General features: G+C 43.0%; 1 protein-coding gene across 1 annotated transcript in view; it reads left to right on the top strand.

Annotated features, from left to right (window-relative positions):
• Positions 1-15,031, top strand: part of aspa (aspartoacylase) — a 41,738-nt gene extending 26,707 nt beyond the window's left edge. Inside the window, exons 4-6 of the mRNA XM_073053286.1 lie at positions 3,594-3,701; positions 8,288-8,397; positions 11,581-15,031. Coding sequence (XP_072909387.1) covers positions 3,594-3,701; positions 8,288-8,397; positions 11,581-11,778 — 416 coding nt within the window. The 3' untranslated portion in view covers positions 11,779-15,031. The remainder of the gene's footprint in view (positions 1-3,593; positions 3,702-8,287; positions 8,398-11,580) is intronic.
• Positions 15,032-16,760: the final 1,729 nt, after the last annotated feature.

The raw sequence follows: 16,760 nt of genomic DNA, 5'->3' as shown, positions 1-16,760 counted from the left end.
ACTATATTTGTCCAATGTGACAACTGTGAACATACTCCAAAAGCACTTTGACAAATTAGAAACTTCTGTACACTGCATCCTACCTTCCAAATTAATTCCATTGAAGCACTAATAAAAATTGTAATGCACTTAGTGCTACTTACAGGAGATGAATTTCTATACTAATCATTTCATTGGTCATCAAGTTCAAGTTTGCGCACACACACACACACACACACACACACACACACACACACACACACACACACACACACACACACACACACACACACACACACACACACACACACACACACACACACACACACACACACACACACACACACACACACACACACACACACACACACAATTCTTCCAGACCATGTTGTACCCACAAAACACTTATCACACACAGAACAGAAAATAAAATATTATCACAAATAAGTTAATAAAATATAATTCAAACTGCCTGTAGTGCGGCTCTCTGTCCTAGTGACAAGATCTCGGTGGTGGCAGAGTATCCATCGGTCTCACAGCCTGAGGGAAGAAGCTGTTACCCAGTCTAGCAGACCCCTCCCTCTTGTGTGTGCCCGCTCTCTGTCTCCCCCCTCCCACTTTCTCTCTCACTCTCTCCCCTTCCCCTTTCTCTCTCTCCCCTCCCCCTTTCTCTCTCTCCCCTCCCCTTCCTCTCTCTCTCCCCTCCCCTTCCTCTCTCTCTCCCCTCCCTCTCTCTCTCCCCTCCCCTTCCTCTCTCTCTCCCCTCCCCTTCCTCTCTCTCTCCCCTCCCCTTCCTCTCTCTCTCCCCTCCCCTTCCTCTCTCTCTCCCCTCCCCTTCCTCTCTCTCTCCCCTCCCCTTCCTCTCTCTCTCCCCTCCCCTTCCTCTCTCTCTCCCCTCCCCTTCCTCTCTCTCTCCCCTCCCCTTCCTCTCTCTCTCCCCTCCCCTTCCTCTCTCTCTCCCCTCCCCTTCCTCTCTCTCCCCTCCCCCTTTCTCTCTCTCCTCTCTTTCTCTCTGCCCCCTTCTTCCCTCTCTCTCTCTGCCCCCTCCTCCCTCCCCCTCTCTCCCCCCCTCTGTCTCCCCCCCCCCTTGCACATTCTCGCCCTCTCACACACACACTCATTTTGCAGGAGAATCACATCAGCTTTAATGGGTTGGGAGATTTGCCAAGGCGTAGTCCTGCTGTGGTTGCATCTGCTTCAAATCAAACCACCTCAGACATACACCAGCTATCACATAAGGGATTAAGCAGAAAATGAACAGTGCAGGATAGCTGGGCTATCCAGTTAAAATGTGAGGAATCACAAACATGAGAAACTCCGGAAATCCAATGGAACGGACACAAAATGCTGCTGGAACTCGGCAGGCTCGGTAGCATCTATGGGAAGAGATAGAGAGTTGGTGTTTCACGTCAAGACCCTTCATCAGGACTGGGGGGAAAAGATGAGATGTCAGAGTAAGAAGGTGGGAGAGAGGAGGAAGAAGATATGTGGAAACTCTGCTTCGGGACAAAAGTGGACTCTTTCACGATATTAGGAAGGAGTGGAAATTGAGCTGCACAGACACGGTAGAAATGGGGCAAGACGCGTGCCAGCTCAAAGAGAAACACTGTGTATTGGAGCCAAAACAGATGAAGCTGGTAATGGATCAATGGGAAAACCAGACAGGGTTCCTCTCAATAATACACAACACATGCCGATTAAAGCACTGTGCAGATTACTCTGCAAAGAGGAGGTGAAAGCAGATCAAACAATGAACCAGAAAAGAGGTTCTTCCCTTTCAGGATTGAAATGTGTTTCCCTTTTTTTTCCAGTATGCCTCCTTGCAGTATTGAGGGTTGAAGTCTGTAGGAGCAAAAATAGTAAGAATGGAGGTTTAGCTGGCGCAGAGTAATGTCCTTGGTTGATGTCAGAACAAAGTTCATTGCAGTTGCACTGGCACTTGGAACTCGGTTCTTTGCTGCATGGGTTTCTGTGCAGTTGTATGTTAGACGCACTTTGCCAGGCCAGCTCTGTGATCTGACACGCTCCTTTGTGTAAACTCCACATCAGTAGACTTTATGATAAATTGGGTAGCTGAATTTTAAAAGTTTCTCACACCCTAGGCTTTGCCTACTCCTGTTGTTTCTGGCCTCGCCCTCTGCAAACAGGTCCAGAGGAGGTTCACTAGAATCACTCCAAGGATGAAAGGGTATGAGGAGTGATGGATAGCTCCAGGTCTGCACTCACTGGAACTTATAAGAATTCGATATGAAAGCTATCAAATGTTGAAAGGCCTTGATAGAGTGCACTTGGAGAGGATGTTTCTGATGCACCATCAATAACTCTCGGAGACGGGAGGTGAACGATAGGCTTTTATTAGCAGCAAAACGGAGCACAGCATCTCAGAGACTGAGGGGGGAGCAGTGCCTCCAATCGCCTTTATACAGGGGTCTGTGGGAGGAGCCACAGGAGCAGTCAGCAGAGGGGCATGTCCAGACAGGTATACATAGTTTACCACAGTTTCCTATTGTGGGGGTGTCTAGAACCAGAGAGCATAGCCTCAGAATACAAGGACTTCCATTTGGAACAGAGATGAGGAGGGTGGTGAATCTATGTAATTCATTGCCACGGACAGCTGTGGAGGCCAAGTCATTGGGTATATTTAAAGAGGAGGTTGATAAGTTCCTGATTAGTAAGGCTGTCAAAGATTATGGGGAGAAGGTGGGAGAATGAGGTTGAAAGGAAAAATAAATCAGCCATGATGGAATAGTGGAGCAGACTTGATGGTCTGAATGTCTTAATTCTACTCCGATGCCTGATGGTCTTATGGAATGGTAATTGTGCACCTGAGGCCATTTCAGAATGAACTCTGTGGGGTGGTCTAGAGTCACACACAGGCCAGGCTTGGCAGGGATTACAGTTGTCTTCCACTGGAGAACATTTCATGATTATCATTATTTAAGCTAATTGCCAATTTTCCAGATTCTACTTCGCCAAATGAAATTGATTCCCACCCCGAAAATGGTGGAGTTAGAGTCTGTGTCCCCAAACAGTTTCACCCTTAATGTCTGCTGTCACTTCCAGTCAGGAGCCCTAAAACAGCAGCAAGATTTGAAAACCTAGAACAATGCCTACCACATTCATTACTCTCGTTTCTCCAGGACCTGCCTTAAACCATCAAAATAAAATACAGCTTTTCCACTTTGGAAGTTCTGCAGATCTCAAGATTCAAGATTCAAATTATTTATCATGTGTTCAACAAGGCATACGGTGAAATGTGCATTTGCATTAACAGCGAACACACCCAGGTCGTGCTGGTGACAGGCTGCAAGTGTCACCATGCAGTCTGGTGCCAACGTACCACGCTCTCGATGCTAAGCAGAACAACACAGAGCACAACAAGCAACAAAATGACAACAGCAAAACAAGCCCCATCCTATGCACATAAACAGTCCTCTAAACTCAAGACAGGCCTTTGCCTTCGGCCTCCTACCAACAGTGGACACCGACACACAGACACTGGGACTTCAACTACCCCAGTGGATTCACAGAGACTTGCTGACCCAAGGCTCCAGCCAACGGGCCTAAAAAAAACTGGCCCTAGGCCTAACTTCTTTTTCCTCTCCCTTCCACAGGTCTCGAAGTAGGCCCTCAGCCTCAAGGAGTGGTCAGGGCAAACATTTTGGAAAACATGAGGAAGCTGGTGAATAGTGCTTTGGATTTCACACATTTCTACAATGAAGGTGAGATTCTCTGAGCCACTTGTACTATTGAATTCCAGAGCATTTTTGTTTTCCAGTCACAGAACGAGAGGTGGCCCTTTAAATCCTTGAGTCTGTTTTGTCATTCCATAGGATCAAGGCCTCCAAGAGGACCACAACCTTGTTGTAGGGTTTGGAAGCCTGCGTGCCTCAATAGCCCGGGGAGCTGGAGTCAGGGCTTTGTGCTTTGTGTCGTGGTAGGGTCACCCATGCCAAACCGGTCAAAGGGTAGAGGCCAGGCTGAGAGTAGCCCACTGGTTCTCCAGGTTCAGGGGTTAGGCTCGGGCTAACAACCCTGACTGGTTGAAAAACAAATGTCACAGAAACAGCACTGAAAAATCCTTCCAGACCGAGGTGGAGGGCCTCCATTGCTGCCCTAAACACTAGTAGCACGATGACAGCAAGTATAAGGTCATGGCTGATTTGTGAACTGACGACAAAAATTTACCTTCTCCTTCTTTCCCTTTTTAATAATTTTGCTTAGCAGTATGATATCAGCATCAGATTTAAAATTAATAATTAACCTATTATCTATTGCAGTTTATTATCTATTCTCCACTGTCTGCTTGGAAAAGTGTTTTGTTACTTCACTCACAAAAGGCTTGGCATGAATTTTTAGACTCTGTCCCTTATTCATTGATTTCCCTGAACAGTTCTCTCTATCAGTTCTCCTTCATATCTTGAAAACCTCAATTAATTCAACCTTTACCCTTCTAAACTCCAGAAAAATGCAAACCTAGTTTCAGTAATCCCTCCACTTAACCCTTTGAATCCAGATATCATTCTTATAAAACATTGGCACTGACAGAAGATGGACTGACGAATAGGAAACGGTGAGCTGGTTGGCAAGATGTTTTGAGTATGCACCAGTGCAAGTCCTAAATGAAGAGACAAGACCGAGATGCTGAATTTGCTGGCAACAACAAAGAGAGAGGCAGGAATGTGAGCTGTGGGGTTGATATAAGGAAGATACAGAGGAATATGGATGACTTGAGGGAATGGGCAGCATTGAACAAAATAAATATAAAGTGGAAAATGTGGAATTAACTAGATTTTTGTTTAAAAAGGCGTGTTTAAATATTGGGACATTCCATGGTCCTGAGGTGCAGAGAGATATTAGTAGTTATTTTTCAAAACGCTACTATGTAGGCATATCAAGTAATTAGGAAAATTGGTTGAAGATCATTAGGGAGATCAGGCACAGAAGACCACATCTTGAGTAATGTATACAGTACTTGGTCTCCTTTTTTTAAAAAAAAGGTTGCAAATGCATTGGAAGCAATTAAGAAAAGTTAGTTGGGCTAAAGGACAGGCTGTGTAGGTTGCCTTATAAGAAGGGATTGGACAAGCGAAGCTCATTTGCCAGGGTTCAAAAGACAGCTTATGCTTTCACTGAAGCATGCAAGATCCTGAAGGGTCTTGAAAGGGGAACGTGGAGAGGATGGAGATCTGGAGCTGCTGTTTAAAAATAAGAAGTTGCCCTATTTAAGACAAAGCTGAGGTCTTTGAGCTCAATTCTTGCAGAGCAATAGAAGTAGAGAGTTTGTATTTTTAACTTAAAAGTTGACTTATAATCGATTTTTAAAAGTATTAAGTGCAGAGTTGAGGTTACAATCAGATCAGCCGTGATTTAGTTAATTGGTAAAACAGATTTGAGTCGCCTCCTAACTCCGAGATTGGTATGGTGAACCTACGGTGCAGTCTCCAAATCCAGTCTCCCCTTCCTGAGTCGTGGTGCTTGGAACAGCTCACAGTGGTCCAGGTTTGGTGTAGCTAGGGATCAAGGATCAACTTTATTCACCATATACATTTACATGTGTTAGGAATTTGCTGTGGTGTGCTGGTCAGGGTGCAACATGCAACAGAAAAACAACAACCTTCGACAATTATACAGAATAAAAAATGTTTAAAAATAAAGGTAGAAGTACAGATACGGAAAAAATGTGCATAAACATATAAAGACCAGCATTTATTTACAATGTAAACAACATTATAAAAAGTGTTTTAAAGTTTTTTACAGTGCAGTGGCTGAGGTTATAGATGGGGATGAGGGCTTACTGCAAAGTTGATTAGATTAACTGTCTGCTTTAAATAGCTGTCAATTCAGGCTAATGACTTGTTATAAAATGAAGATTATAGACATCATGAAAATCTTGCACACTTTGCTGCACCTCTCCAACAGATTCTTTGTAACACCGACCTGAACATTGCACTCTCTCTGGGTCAAGTTCCAACTTTTCTTTTAGCCTGGACCAATGATTTAACGTTCTGTGTTTAATTTACAGCATGTCAACCTGTAGAATTTGAATCTGGTTCATCACATGGAATAATTTAAAAAGGGAACAGTAATGACCACAAGATTACTGGATTGTTCGAGGTTCAGGATAGTTTCTGGTCATTCTTCCTTACACGGCTGTAAAGGAGAGCAAAATGATTGTTACTCCGGATCCAGTGCAGAATAAATCGGAATCGGGTTTAATATCTCTGGCATGTATTTATTGTGAAATTTGTTATCTTTTGTGGCAACAGTACGATGCAATATAGGGTAATAGAGAGATAAAAGAAAACTGAATTGAGATATGTAGTGCAAAAAATAGGAATTAAAAAAAGTAGAGAGTTAGTGTAGTGTTCATGGGTTCAATGTCCATTCAGAAATCAGATGGCAGAGGGGAAGAAGCTGTTCCTAAATTGTAGACACAGACACTGGATAAGACACACTCACACTCACTCTCACAGTATAAGACACAGACACACTCTGTCTCTCACACACACACTTACACTCACTCACTCTCTCTCTCACACTCTCTATCTCTCTCTCTCTCTCTCTGTCTCACTCTCACTCTCACTCAGACACAATAAGTATAAATATAGAAGCCATCCTGTAAAACACAAAGTACCAGTAACTGTTTCAGTGTGGCCGTATATACATAAAATAGTTTATATTCATAGACTGATGGTACTGTTAGTAAAGTGACACTTCAAGGAGCACAGGGGGATAGTGACTGTCAGTGTACGTACTGTACGAGATGTGGAGTGTAAACGTAAAGTGGCAGTGCATGAGGTGGTGGGAGGGGGGTTGTGAAGGGTCCTAAGGGGATGTGGAGAGAAGTGGCTGGTAAGCATTTAGTCGTGATGGGGGTTCCTGGGTGGAGGTACCCCATCTTAATCACTCGTAATCTTCAGGAGAGGAAATCTGACTGCACACCGACAGTGAAGTGGTTCACTCGGAAGTGCCTCAGCAAGCCACCCTTTGGTGCAGGGTTCCCACCCTGGGGCCCATGGACCCCTCAGTTAATGGTAGGGGAACGTGGCACAAAAAAGTTTGGGAATCCCAGCTTCAGAGACAATTAGGGATAAAAACTCTCCTCTCTCCAATGACACCCACATTCTAAAATATTCGATATATAAATAAGTAGAGCTTGATTTTGTATACTAGGGGCAGACTGATTTATGAAGGTGCTACAAGTAATTGTTGGGAAAGAATGCAAGGCCATAGCAATGAGGCAGTTGCTTTGCAGGCACATGACTGTCCGTGTCTAACTACTGTCAGAGTACATTCATCTTCTGTGTTACCACCTCTCTGCTGTACGTGAGGGCCACTATGGATGGGTGTCTGATCTGCTGCAGGTCCCCAGCATAAAACTACAAGCTGTAGTTCATCATTTTCTGATTTGCACACATAGCAGTTGGGAATTCTTGTGCAGGGCTTGGCTCAGCTAGCAAAGTCTCGCACGTGGAGTGCAGTTCATGGCCTCAAGAAATCCCAAAGAGCTTTGCAGCCAATGAATTTCTTTGCCGTGTAACCAGTGCTGTGACATCAATAATCAATCTTTACCCTGATCTGCAAACTAAACGCACCCTTCATGCTGTAAATGTTAGGGAATCTCCTGACTTAACATCTGAGGAAAAACTTCTTCACACAGAGAGTGGTGAATCTGTGGAATTCTCTGCCACAGGAAACAGTTGAGGCTGGTTCATTGGCTATATTTAAGAGGAAGTTAGATATGGCCCTTGTGGCTAAAGGGATCAGGGGGTATGGAGAGAAAGCAGGTACAGGGTTCTGAGTTGGATGATCAACCATGATCATACTGAATGGCGGTGCAGGCTCGAAGGGCCGAATGGCCTACTCCTGCACCTATTTTCTATGTTTCTATCTACGCAACACTGCAAATGCATGCTTCTCCTCTTTTTAAACTTGTTTTTCCTTTAGATCAAAGGAGCCTGCAAAGACGGCCAATATACTCTACATTCATTCATTCTAAACTGTGGTCTGCTGTACCACGGCTTCAATGTACTCTCTATGACACTTTCTATGGCACTCTCTATATACTCCACATTCAGTCATTCAAAACAGTGGTCTGGTAGGCCACGGTTTCATTCTTCCAGACAAAGGTCTATATCAGTTTGCCTTTCAGCCAGAAGGGGTGATAATTTCCTATGTATCAGACAGTAGCGTGCAGGTCAGAGTCCGTAACCTTTATCCACACATTTAACTTCCCTGCTGGACATGGGCTTCCTGATTGTTTATGCATTTCATGCTCACTAGAATGATTTTTATTTCCATGTAGGCAAGGAATTCCCCCCGTGTACCATTGATGTTTACAAAGCTTTTGAGAAAGTCAACTACCCAAGGGATTCAGAAGGACAGATTATAGGCATCATTCATCCTCAGCTGCAGGTAAGTGTGATTAAATATAATGGAAGATGGCCCTTTTCTTTACTGCCATCTTTGCCTTCCTCCCAAGATATCTCAGGTTAGTTCTATGGGCTAACAAGTAGTTATCACAAGTAGTAAGAAAGAAGAGAGAACTTGCCTTTCAACTCTCGCAAGAGCATAGGCCATCAACTTTTTTGCTGTTGATGTTTCTGTAACAGGCAATTTTTTTTTTAACGAGGTCGAGTTGCTAGCTCGGCACTCAACCCAGCGTGGATGGAAAGCGTGCACGGGAGCCGGCTGGATTCGAACTCGGGACCTTTTACTGCTCCACTACTCCACCAGCCAGCCTGCAGCAGTAGTGTATACTGTTTAATTTTTAACTTATGTTGTAAATGCACCTTATTATTTGTTAATTTATTTGTGATAATATTTTCTTAAGTGTTGTGTGTGTGTGTGTGAGTTGTGTGTACTATATTGTATACCTTGTTTCATTTGGTCGTATACATGCATATGATTGAATGACAATAAAATGAACTGAACTGAAAATGCAGAAGCTGTATTGATTCTCGGCCTGAAATCAACCAACTCATTAATAACCATAGGTTGGAAAATAAAAGGAGTTTTTTTTCATTCCCATTTAAAACAGTGCAGATGCTGAAAATCTGAAATAAAACATTGCAAAAGTACTCGGTAGAGTACTGTTATGACCCCAGCCCCCTCCTTTGTGAGATTCGCAAGAGCCCTAGTCAAGGGGGGATCAAATGACCCAAGAGAGAGAGGGAGACGTGCTGAAGACCACGTTCCCCCGGGAAGCAGAATAAAACGACTCTTTGACTATTGTCTCATGAAGACCACGTGTAAAGCCCTCGGGCAAAGTGGGCTGGTTGAGAGAGATTGACACCGGCGGTCCCGTGAGGAAGTATAAAGGAGGGTCTGGGGGCGAGGACCCCTTCAGACGCACCAGAAGATACGCGAGAATTCCTGCGACAGCGTTTTGATATCGACAGCCGGTGGTGGGGTTCGTGTGCGTCTTTTCCTTGCCTGGGATTGGCGACCTCACCACGGAAGAACGGCCTAGCTACAGGGGAAGCCACAGATGAGAGTCCATTCCCCAACGGGACTTCCGACTACCTCCTACAGGTTGGAAAACCTGTCGGGTAAATGTTTCATTCTCTCTCTCTCTTTCTAACAAAAGTGCACCAACGCGACACCACGACAACGGCAGCGGGTGGAACTGCAGTGACCGCAAAAAGACTTTTAGATATCCAGCAAACAATATATATCTACATTACCCCTAGACAACGATAGAGCTTATTTCTGATTGATTATTACTATACCTGTGCTTTAGATTGAGTTGTGACGACGTACATGATCTGAATGTTTTGTATTAACCATGCGTTTGTGCCCCTTTATAAATAAAAACATTTGAAAATAGTAGTATCAGGCTTCAGCAGACCCATCTATCTTTGCTGATAAGTCACCCGGTTACTGGGGAACGTAACAGTACACTCTCAGAGAAATAGTTTCTCTCCCCACAGATGCTGCCTGACTTGCTGACCATTTTCAGCAACTATTGAATTTTCGCAGTTCTACCACTCGTTGCGTAAACTCACTGATGGGTAAAGGAGGACTGATCTTTTGAGTGTCGGGTTTGATTAATGTACAGGGCCTCTTCATAGCTGATGTAGTAACCCAGCTGTTTGGGTGACCTTGCAGAATAACTACGTCAAGACAAGAATATCAAATTTTTCAGTGACTCATTGAATGGCATTTGAGCCAGACCAGTTAATAAATTGCCATGTTGGAGCAACTTGTGTATAAATTTGGCAATCACAGCCCGTTCAATTATATGTCTGAGGGTACAAAAGGTCCTGTGTTCCATCCCTATTTATGCAACATTTGTTATCTATTTAAGGGGTACTGAAGCATTGCAGTAAAATCCCTATACTAGCAGACATTTTTTTGGGCCATTGTTCCAAGTTCAAATTCCACTCTGGTATCTGGGGAATTTAAATTGAACTTTAAAAAACATGGATATTTAAGAATAGAAAGTTTGTCTCATTAATGGTGACCATGTTAATTTTTTTAAGAAGTCATCTCATTCACCATTGTCTCTCAAGGAAGAAAATCTGCCTTCCTTCCCAGTCTGGCCTAAATGTGACAATGGAATTATCTATGTTTCCTTAGGGATGAATAATAAAGGCTGGCAGTGCCAATGATGTCCATAGCCGGTGAATAGACAAATAAGCATTCATTGTATTTTAGGAAGCTAGAGAGCAGTGAAAGGTTTTAAATAAATAAAAAAGCTGTTGTTGCGAAAAATTTGAAACATAACACAGTACAGGCCCTTTGGTACATAATGTTTGCTGAATTTTTAACCTGCTCCAAGATCAATCTAACCCTCCCACACAATGCTCCACTTTTTCTTTCATCAGTGTTCCTAACTAAGAGTCTCTTAAATGTCCCTAATGTATCTGCCTCTACCAACACCCATGGATGCACCACTCTCTAGTGGGGAAAAACTATCTCTGACATCCCCCCTATACGTTCCTCCAATCACCTTAAAATTTGCCCTCTTGTATAAGCCATTTCTGCTTTGGGAAACAGGCAGTCGCTGTCCCATTCTATCAATGCCTGTTCTTATCCAATCACCTCTTCTCCTTCTTTTCTCCAAGGAGAAAAGACCTCGGCAGCTCAATCTATCCTCATCAAACTGAAGCTTAACAGGACAATTACCAGGACTGAAAAATAACCCCAATCAAAGTATTTATCTTGAACGTTTCAGTTTTTCCAGCAATTTGTCACAGTTCTGTAGCAACACACACAAAATGCTGGAGGAACTCAGCAGGCCAGGCAGCATCTGTGGAAATGAATAAAGAGTCAATCTTTTGGGTGAGAACCTTCATCAGGACTAGAAAGGAAGGGGGAAGAGGCCCCCTTAGGAGGGAAGGGTTAGACTGATCTTAAGAGAGGTTAAAAGGTTGGCACAACATCATAGGCTGAAGGGTCACTACTGTGCTGTTATGTTCTGGGGTTTGTTGTTGAGGGATTAACTTCTATGTTCTTTACTGGTTACTGCTATTAGTGATTCTGAATTGCTTCCTTTGCTCAGGGGTAAGTGAGGATGGTCAATAAATGTTAACGTTGCCACTTGGCGTCTGTGTTCTGTGCATGGTTGAATAAATAAGGTCTTTTGTTTTCCAGGATAATGATTGGAATCCACTGAATCCAGGAGACCCCTCATTCCTGACCTTGGATGGAAAGACCATTCCTTACAATGGAAGCAGAGCTGTGTATCCAGTGTTTGTGAATGAAGCCGCTTATTATGAGAAGGAGCTGGCCTTTCTGTTAACTCAGAAAGTTACTCTAAAGGCAAACAGTGTGAAGGTTTCTAAAAATTAACTCAAACAATTCCTCTGGAGGTCTTAAGAGCAGTAAACCAGACCAAAGACTAATGCCATCAATTCTGTGCGCAATAAGTGGAAAAAAGTGTTGCTGCTTTTGATTATTCTCTTTTTTTAAAAAAAAAGAGGAGGGTAAAGGTGCTTCCAATCTCTTTTGAGCAGTCGGCTGAGGAAAAGCAGGCACTGCAAGGTGATGCAAGTTTGGGTTTCTTTTCCCCAAACCTGGTGGAAAAGGGAGAACTTGGCTAAAGTGGGATATTAAGTACGTCTGTCATCTTCTTCTGTAGCCCATCACACCTGCAGGGGCATAGGCCACCAACAGCAGCTCACCCGAGTCCTCTGTCCTGGACCAGTCCTTCAAGTTGTCCCCAGGTGAAGCCCATCTTCAAAGATCCTTCCTCTCCTGGGGGTGAGAGCATTTCTGTAGCGCAGAGATTTTACAGGATGCTAACCCCATGCCCAATTCTCTTTCTTCCACAGCCAGGCTCGGCACCGTCCATAGCGGAGTTGTATTATGTCCACTCAACTGAAAACAGTTTGAAAATCTTGAACTTTGAGCTGTTAACCCTGACTTTCCTGGACTCATGGCCAGCAGCATTAGAAGAGTGCTGACTCATTGAGGAATTATCGTTTCCCCTTTATCCACTGGGCACTGAAATGTGGCTTCATTTCAGACACTGTTAGGACATCGCGATTTAAATTTACAACAGCACAAGTTTTCATGTTGCTGTGATTTCTGATGCTTCACTCTGATAAGCAGTTACAGAAAGGTAAAGTTAAAAAGGTTAAAATTCTTTGTAAGCTGCAAATAAGACACCTTGTTAAGATTCAAAAGACCATAAGATAGAGGAGCAGGATTAGGCCATTTGGCCCATCGAGTCTGCTCTGCCATTATATCACGGCTGATACATTTCCCTCTCAGTCCCAAACTTTTGCCTTCTCCCTGTATCCCTTCATGCCCTGACTAATCAAGAATCTGTCAACCTCTGCCTTAGATGTACCCAATGATTTTGCCTCCACAGCTGCCTGTGGCAACGAATTCCATAGGTTCACCACTCTCTGACTGAAGAAATTCCTCCTCATCTTTGTTGTAAATGGATATCCCTCTATTCTGAGGCTGTACCCTCAGCCCTTAGACTCTCCAACCACAGGAAACATCTTCTCTACATCCACTCTGTCGAGGCCTTTCAACATTTGATAGGCTTCAATGAGATTCCCCCTCATTCTTCTGAATTCCAGTGAATACAGGCCCAGAGCCATCAAACGCTCCCCTTATGATAAGCCTTTGGATGTGGAGAGGATGTTTCCTATGTTGGAAGGTCCATAAATAATATGGACCTACATAACATATAACAAGCCTTTCATGACAATGCCAGTGAGTGTGGAACTGAGGTGAGGTGCAGGCAACACACACAAAACCAAACAGGCCAGGCAGCATCAGTGGAAAAGAGCAAACAGTTGATAATACAGGCTGAGACCCTTCTTCAGCCCAAAGCATCAACTGTTTGCTCTTTTTCCAGAGATGCTGCCTAGCCTGCTAAGTTCCTCCAGCATTTTCTGTGTGTTGTTTGATTTCCAGCATCTGCAGATTTTCTCTTGTAGGTAAGGTGTAACTTAGCTTAAGTATCCAGCACATCACTGGACACAGAAAACCAGGGCGGAAATGGGAAATCTACTACAATTACTGTAGAGACCAGGAGGTAGGTCTCTAGTGCGTCAACTGTAGCTTTCTCATTTCCAGCAAGTCCAAAAGCGAAGTATTGTTCAGTTAAAGGAGAGGTCTTTATTTTTCCCCAAAGGAAACCAGTAGTGAGGTTGGGCTATGCATTACACTCAGTCTTATAGTTTATATTAATCTTCATGAAATCATTACAAACCTTGTCCTCTTGAATTCATCTCTCATGAATCCTGTTCTTGAAGGTAGATGAAGCCTGTGGATGAGAGATGAGTCTGTGATCTGCTAAAACTCTTTAAACTTGACTTGAGAAACTTTAGTCGAGATAGAATAGGAAAGCCCACATCCTGGCCATGGTGTGCTGTGAAACTGATGTCTCATTATCATGAAGTTATTTACATCCTCTTGTTAGATCCCTACATTCTAGCTTCATCTGACTGCTGCAGACGTGTGTGTGGCTCAGCGTCAATGCTACTAAAAGTTGTATTTCAGTGGAGATGGGGGGGGGGGTAACTTCCTGTTATAAGAATGTCATATTGGTCTGAGCTAAGGATAACCAGTCCTTGATACTGGGAATGAGAATTGAGATCAATCAATATAGAAGCACAAAGTTTTATCCTTGGAGCAGAGGAGAAATGCCCGGTTACAGGTCCTCCCCAGGCAGGATTCCATTCCTCTGACCTGCTCGTAACTCCGACCCATTCGAAATGCAGCCACGAACCGGGTTCCCACACGATAGGAGTTACCTGCAGCCAGCTAAAGCAAGGCACCGGATTCCCAAGCACTCATTATTATGCACGGCTGGACGCAAGTCGCATGTTCATAACCTGCAAAGGACCTTTCTACAGTCAAACAGCAGTTCTGAACTTCGATCTAACAATGTTTTCCATTCGTAACCTGAAAAATAATTATTTTTTTAAGTTAATTTTTGAAGGTATGTGTTTTTCCTCCACCTAATAGCTAAACTATCAAGTAACTTTTTACTTAATTCTAACTCATAGGTTCTTCAGATGTAATAATTTCAGAAAATGCCACAGTTATGCAATATTTATTTTATAAATGAGAGGATTATAAAATTCATATTTTAACCAATCTCAGGGCAAAAATTAATATAAAACTCTTTAACTGACTGCAGACTAATTTTCAGTGGTATTTTTTCTTGTTACCCAAGTTTGATTTTTTTTCTCAATTTGCTAATTTTACTCTTTATTTCAAGCATGTTAATCATTAGAAATGTCTACAAATTCAGTATTTTTAGAAAGTTAGATCTACTTTAATAGTGTTTTTGGTTTTGAAGTTTAGTGGTAAGTATCATGGTTAATTAAGCAAAACCTAACCTTGTCAGGGAGCCTTCCCAGGCATACTGTATGTGACATCCATATGCTGAATGTCTACTTTCTTTCTGAAAAATAGCAATTATAATATTGTGTAGGCAGAAGTATTTCTTTTGCTTAACAATTTCTTCATTTTTGATAGATTTTGTTTTGAACCATCAATGTGTTTCTCTGGTCAGTATTAAAATATATTTTTAAAGTTTAAAAATAAAGCTGAAATAAAATGATTATCTTAAATTTTATTGCTTTGTTTTTGTTTTATTTTATTCAATGAAATGCACTCAGTGGCTACTTTATTAGATACTTTCTTTACCTAATAAAGTAGCCATTGAGTACACAGCATGCTCATGGTCTTCTGTTGCTGTAGCCCATATACTTCAAGGTTAGATGTGCTGTGTATTCAGCGATGCTCTTCTGCGCACCACTGTTATAACGCATGGTTACTTGAGTTGCTGATGCCTTCCTGTCAGCTTGAACCAGTCCGGCCTTTCTCATCTTCCCTCTCATTAACAAGGCGCATTCGCCCACAGAACTGCTGCTCACTGGATGCTTTTTGTTTTTCTCACTATTGTCTGCAAACTCTAGAGACTGTTCTGAGTGAAAATCCCAGAAGGTCAGCAGTTTCTGATATAATCAAATCACCCTGCCTGGCACCAACAATCATTCCACAGTCAAAGTCACTTAAATCACATTTCTTCCCCATTCTGATGTTTGGGGCCTGCACCACAACTGAACCTCTTGACCATGTCTGCATTGAGTTGCCACCACAGGATTGCTGATTAGATATTTGCTTTAGTGAGCAAGTGCCCCTAATAAAGTGAGTGTATGGTTATATTTCCTGTATTGCCATGATTTTGTTAAATCCTCCAATACAAAGGGACAGGTTTAATCTTCTCCTCCCCTCCCCCTGCTATCTTTTTCCTTTTGCCATTCTTATTCCTTCTCTTCCCATGCCCATCACCTCCCTCTGATGCCCATCCTCCTTCCCTTTCTCACATGGTCCACTCTCCCCTCCTTTCAGCTTCCTATCCAACCTATACCTCCCAGCTTCTCACTTCACACCCCTCACCTATCTTCCCTCTCACCTATCACCTCCTACCTTGTACTCCTTACCCTCCTTCCCACCAGCCTCTTATTCTGAATTGTTCCCTCGTCCTTTCCAATCCTGATAAAGAACCTCAGGCTGAAATGTCGGCTACTTATTCATTTCCATGGATGCTACCTGACATGTGGAGCTCCTCCAGCATTTTGTGTGCATTGCTCTGGATTTCCAGCATCTATAGAACCTCGAGTTCATAATAATAGTTTATCTGAAATCCCCATAAATTTTTAATGAATTCGACTGTTTAACATATTAACCTTTCAGCAACATCACTGGGGGAAAATAAGTGTAAGTTATTTGATTTAAAAGAAAATGTGCTAGGTTGGAATAATTTTGCCTTGAATTCAGACCCCAGAGCCTCCAAATATCATAGGCCTAGATCAGCCATTCTCAATGGGGTCCATATGGCCCTGTTGAGGGCCCTGGCACATTTGAAGGGGGCCACTGACTGAAAACTGTGAGATGGGGAGCCCCAAGTGTTTATGGGGGCCCTGGTAACTGAACCAATGAAATACACAAGCAGCAACCTTCATTGGAGTCATTTGTTTCCCTCCTATTTATAATATCTTTCCAACACACCGTTTAAATTTGGCACACCTGGTAAATTCATTGCTTTTGAATCCATTTGAAGTACAACCCACCCAAGTTGAGGCAGCAATTCAAGAGAGTCTGATTGATCTTCAGAGTGATATAGCTGCACGTCGTCAGTTCAGTCAGTTTCAGAAAGAGTTTTGGATCAAGAGTGATCTGCCGAATAAATTTGCAACACTGTGGAGAAAAAGCCCAAAGATTTTTTATTGCCTTTCCCTCAACATATTTGGTTGAGAGCGGATTCTGCAAGGTAGATTCCTTGACAAAATCCAGGAACA

Source organism: Hemitrygon akajei, chromosome 8 (assembly GCF_048418815.1).
Source record: "Hemitrygon akajei chromosome 8, sHemAka1.3, whole genome shotgun sequence".
In the NCBI taxonomy this organism is placed as follows: Eukaryota; Metazoa; Chordata; class Chondrichthyes; order Myliobatiformes; family Dasyatidae; genus Hemitrygon; species Hemitrygon akajei.
This window is presented reverse-complemented; position numbering and strand designations above follow the sequence as displayed.